The sequence below is a fragment of the Lipotes vexillifer genome, unplaced genomic scaffold, assembly GCF_000442215.2.
Source record: "Lipotes vexillifer unplaced genomic scaffold, Lipotes_vexillifer_v1.1 scaffold1116, whole genome shotgun sequence".
In the NCBI taxonomy this organism is placed as follows: Eukaryota; Metazoa; Chordata; class Mammalia; order Artiodactyla; family Lipotidae; genus Lipotes; species Lipotes vexillifer.
In genome coordinates this window covers 302,042-306,806 of record NW_006797545.1, presented here as the reverse complement: position 1 = coordinate 306,806, position 4,765 = coordinate 302,042, and the positions used below count along the sequence as shown (strand labels likewise).

Here is a 4,765-nt window from a genome sequence, read left to right as displayed (position 1 = left end):
CATGCAACCTATTTTCCTAAAATATCCACCGTACCAGGCAGAATCCCAGTATGTCCAAGGTAGGCTGAAGGTCACAGCAATGATTCTCTTAGCTCACCTCTTGCACTTAAGAGGTAGAGCTCAGACTGAAGGTTGATGCCCCTCTTCAAATAGGTACTAGAAATATACTAGAGCTATCCCTGAAAAGATGCAGTTGTATTTATATATATATATATATGATTTTATATATATATATATTTATAATTTTCTTTGTATTTGCATACAGGTATGTACTGCTCTATAGGTGTGGAAGGAGAGGTATAATACAGGAACAGGCAGGGGTGTGTGCATGTGCATCTATACATAATATATATATATTATATGTATATATATCACCTCTGTCATTCTTTGCATCATGACAACGACCAGCGAGGAATGCCTGTCAGCAGTGCAGGGAGAGAAGCCCCAAATGCTGGGATCTCTTTGTCTCTTTCATGGAGCCACTGCAGGAGGCAAGGGTGGGAGCAGCCCAAGAAATGAGTGGGCCCAGCGTGAAGCCACCCCCTTATCAAAGCCACCAAGGAGGAACACTTGAAATGCCCAGGGCTGTGCGCCAGCGGAGGTCAAGGAGCCTACAACCCTGAGCGGGGAGGGACAGTCCATTTTGTTGGCTCAAGATATGGCTTTTCCTGCTAGATGGAGACAGGGCACATGAGGATTCTGTCTTCCAGGAGGACGCTGACCACGAGGAAACCAAAGTAGAGGCCAAACATGATGAAGCCCAGCACTTTGTTCATCCTCCATTTGCAGAGGGCGATGGAGAGGATGACGAAGAGCAGCATGATAAAGAGGAGGACGATGGCGCAGAAGAGGCCGTTGCTGCTGACGGCCACGGGCTGGAACCTGTGAATGGTGGTGTACAGGAGCCAGGGAAGTGGGAGCCTGTCGGGGAGAGAAACAGGGTAGAAGGGGGCGCAGTCAGGCACGCTGAGGAAGGCACAGGACGGAGCGTTAGCTTCTCGGAATCTGTGATTGGAGACGAGTGTCCTGTTAGGTTCACTAGGACTCAGGCCTGGCTGATGCAGGAAATCACATTTACAAGGAAGTCAGGTGAACTTGAAAAACCTTGATCTATTTCCCAATCAAATTAGGGAGGACAGAGAGAATGTATTCTACGGTTGAACGAGATCAAAGACATGGCTGCTGCAGGTGGTTTCTGAATTTGATTTGAAATCATTGTTTTTGGTTTCCTTCCTAGTTGAGATTAAAGTGTTGCTCTTAGCCCTAAAGAGGTGAATTGGAGGATCTGTACAGGATGACAGGAGGAGATGATAGATGGAGAAAAGGTATGGAAATCTGTGGTGAAAATGACCAAATTATTTTTTTTAAATGGAGACAGAGAATAGCAATCATGCGTGCGCACGCGCACACACACACACACACACACACACACACACACACACACACACACATCCAATTCTGGTGAAGTTGTGGTTGACAGCACTACAAATAGATAAAAACCCTTTGGGGAAAATATGACATTTTTAATACTTTTGACCAATCAATTCTATTGTCAGGGATTAAGCACAAGGAATAATTCAAAATGCAGATGCAATATTATTCAGAAAGGTGATCATTTCAGTGTTATTTTGAGTAGTGAAAAATCAGGGATAACTTAATCTCTAATAATAGGCAGCTAGTTAAATAGCGAACTGTAAGTCAATGTAATTTTATGTAGCTATTAAAAATCATAAACTTATAATGATACAGGTAACTGTTCATGGTATGATTCTATATTTAAAAAGGATAAACATAAACATAGCAATCTAACTTCAATAATAAATTTAAAAAGTGGTGTTGGTTTGTATTTATGTTTTATATAGGCTGATATGTTGGTGTGTATTATGCCTTATATATATTTATGTTTTATATGTAGTTTTTAAATCCTTTACCTTGAGTATGTATGAATCCTATAAACAGGAAGCAAATGCTAGCAAAGACTATTCAGAAACTGTTACACTCAATATATTGCTAATGACTTTGTAAATTGGTATAAACTCTTGGGAGAGACTTTTTAGAAAAATATACTACATCAATAGCCATTGAAATGTTTATAATCTTCAGTCCATCAATATTTCTTGAAGAAATTTATCCTAAAAAGATAATTAAAAGAGGAGATGTTTCTGCATAAAGGTGTTCATAAAACACCCATGGTATCAGAAAATTGAAAAAAATACAAAGGTCCTACTAAAGGGTAAAGGCTAAACTGAAAGCAACGGGATGGAATATTTTGAAGCTGTAGAATGTTAATTATGAGAGCTATGAAGAAACTTAGAAAAATGGTTGATTTACTAATTTACTAATAGATGCCTACTCTTTGCTAGGCATAAATGGCTTTAAAATGGAAAAATAAAAGCCCTCCAACAGGGCAAAATTGATTATTCACTAAGAAAACTTTCTGAAATATTAGGAGAAAAACACACAAAAGTTAAATGTTTTGGGGTAGTAGGATTAGGGGTGATTTTCTTTAAACTTTCATTTAAGTTTCATTTAAGTTAGAAGATATATAAAATTTAAGAACAATGAACAAGAAGCATCTTGCAATTCACTATAATATTTTTCAAAAACACGACAAATTTGTCTCATAGAACACTTGTAATTTTTCCCAGTGTGTAGGATTTTCTCTTTTTGTGCTACAGAATATTTTCTTTCTGTTTATACAAGATATTGACCAAGAAAACTACTCTAAATGTGTCGGCAGTGGAACTGAGAAACACTGTTTATACTAGGGATGTCTTTCCTTTAAAATACACCTTTTCAGGCATTCACTCACTCATTCACTCGTTCATTCATTCATACATCCACCCATCCATTCATCCATTCATTCTACAAACATCTGCCAAACCACTGCCATGCATTAAGCATTGTATTAGGCTTTGGGGAGTTCTTGTTCTTGGGGAAGTTCACAGTCTAGCAGGCAGACTGATAGACAGGAGCATGACAAGAGTGTGAGATACAGATATACAGAAAGTATACAGGAGCACAAGCCCCCAGGCAAGACTTAAGGGAATCAGAAAAACCAGGATTTGAGTTGACACTGGAAGGGTAAATTGGAGTTTTCCAGACAGACAAGCAGGGAGGGCTCCTGAGGGAGAGGTGCCAGCAAAGGAAGAAAGAATGGTAGGAGAGGGCATCTTTGGAACTCAGAGGTGGTTCAGGTGGAAGCTCAGAGCAGAGTTTTATGCACAGGTAGTGCTGGAGTTGAGAGCACAGACTCTGTTCAAATCCCAGCTATCTCGTTACTAGTTGTGTGAATTCTGTGCCCTTTGGTTTCCTTATCTGAAAAATGGGGATGAAAATACATACGTCATAGGATCGTCGTGTGGCTTAAATAGATAAAAATGTATGTACAGTGCATGTGGTAGATACTGAATGAAAAAATTATTATATATATTAGGTAGTGGAAAGGATAAAAGAGAACAATATTCAAGATGTTCAATGAGAAAGTAGATCCGTTTTAGTGGTCTTCCAAACTCAAATGCAAGAGCTCAGTTCTTCCGGGAACATAAGGATAATATCCCATGTCTTATTTTCTCAAGGGGCTGTGCTTCAAGGTTATTTATCAGACTACTTTTACTTGGACACATTAAATGAAATGACAGAGATGACAGCATCCCTCCCCAATCGGATCCGCTTGCGGTTATTCATATTGAGAACTTCAGTTTGCTTAACTGTAAGAACAGATCTCATCTTCTGACTTTCAGAAAACCTAGAATATCTTCACCAGCACAGATAAAGAAATGATAATGCCAAACCTGCCAGCATTTTCCAAGGAAGGAGATGGGATATTTTTTCTGGGCCTATGTTTGTTTCAGTCTGCCTTCCAATCCAAATCTCATCTGAGGCTGGTGGGGACTTTTATTAGAATTAGAAGATGGAAAAAAATACAGTGAAACCACCAGAGCATCTCAGTCACCTATGAATGCTGAATATTCATGACATATAGCCAATGCCATTTTATAGGTGGAATTCTCTTGAAGTATTTCCTACAACACCCACTCCATGTGCAAGTTATGTGTTTCTGCCTGTCTACGGATAACTTATTCTTCATGAAGTTCTCTGAAAATGAAAATTGGAGTTGGTGAAATTGAATGGTACTACCAGTCTTTGCTTTCTATTGGTATTGGTTGGTTTCGGGCTCTGAGATCCTGGTCATGTCTTCACAGCTTCTAAGAAGACAAAGACAGTGATGGAGCTGATCTGCACCTTTATACAACTAGCTCTACTCACCCTACAGTGATGTCAAAAATGTTGCTTCCAACAGAGCTGGACACAGCCATGTCCCCGAGCCCCTTCCGGGCCACTATGACACTGGTGATCAGGTCAGGGATGGAGGTCCCAGCAGCCAAGATGGTCAGACCCATAATCTCTTCACTAATGCCAATTGTCTCTCCAACCTAAAAGCAACGACAGGGACAAACATATGAGTGTCTGAAGTCACAAAACCATCAAAACCACTAACATTTGAATGCAACTCCCTTTTAATGAGTTCTTACTCTGTGCTGTGCTGAGTATTGAGATGATAACAAGGAATAAGGCACCATCATTGACAGAAAGGATTTTATATTTTAATGATATTCAGACCCAAGGGATCAGGAATGTTCACATGAGGATTAAACAGATAATCTCAAAAAAGAGCTATAGAAGACTAGAGTGCAGCCTCTATATGGTTTTTTTTTTTTTTTTTTTTTTTTTTTTTTTTTTTTTTGCTGTACGGGGCCTCCTC

General features: G+C 39.4%; 1 protein-coding gene across 2 annotated transcripts in view; it reads right to left on the bottom strand.

Moving 5' to 3' along the window:
* Positions 1–386: 386 nt before the first annotated feature.
* The window catches only part of SLC24A2 (solute carrier family 24 member 2), a 252,276-nt gene continuing 247,897 nt past the window's right edge, over positions 387–4,765 (bottom strand). Inside the window, exons 9-10 of one of the 2 annotated variants that reach the window (XM_007469664.1) lie at positions 4,270–4,436; positions 387–921 (exon numbers count right to left, since the gene is read on the bottom strand). In XM_007469664.1, coding sequence (XP_007469726.1) covers positions 672–921; positions 4,270–4,436 — 417 coding nt within the window. In that variant the 3' untranslated portion in view covers positions 387–671. The remainder of the gene's footprint in view (positions 922–4,269; positions 4,437–4,765) is intronic. The other variant, XM_007469665.1, reaches the window with a different exon arrangement.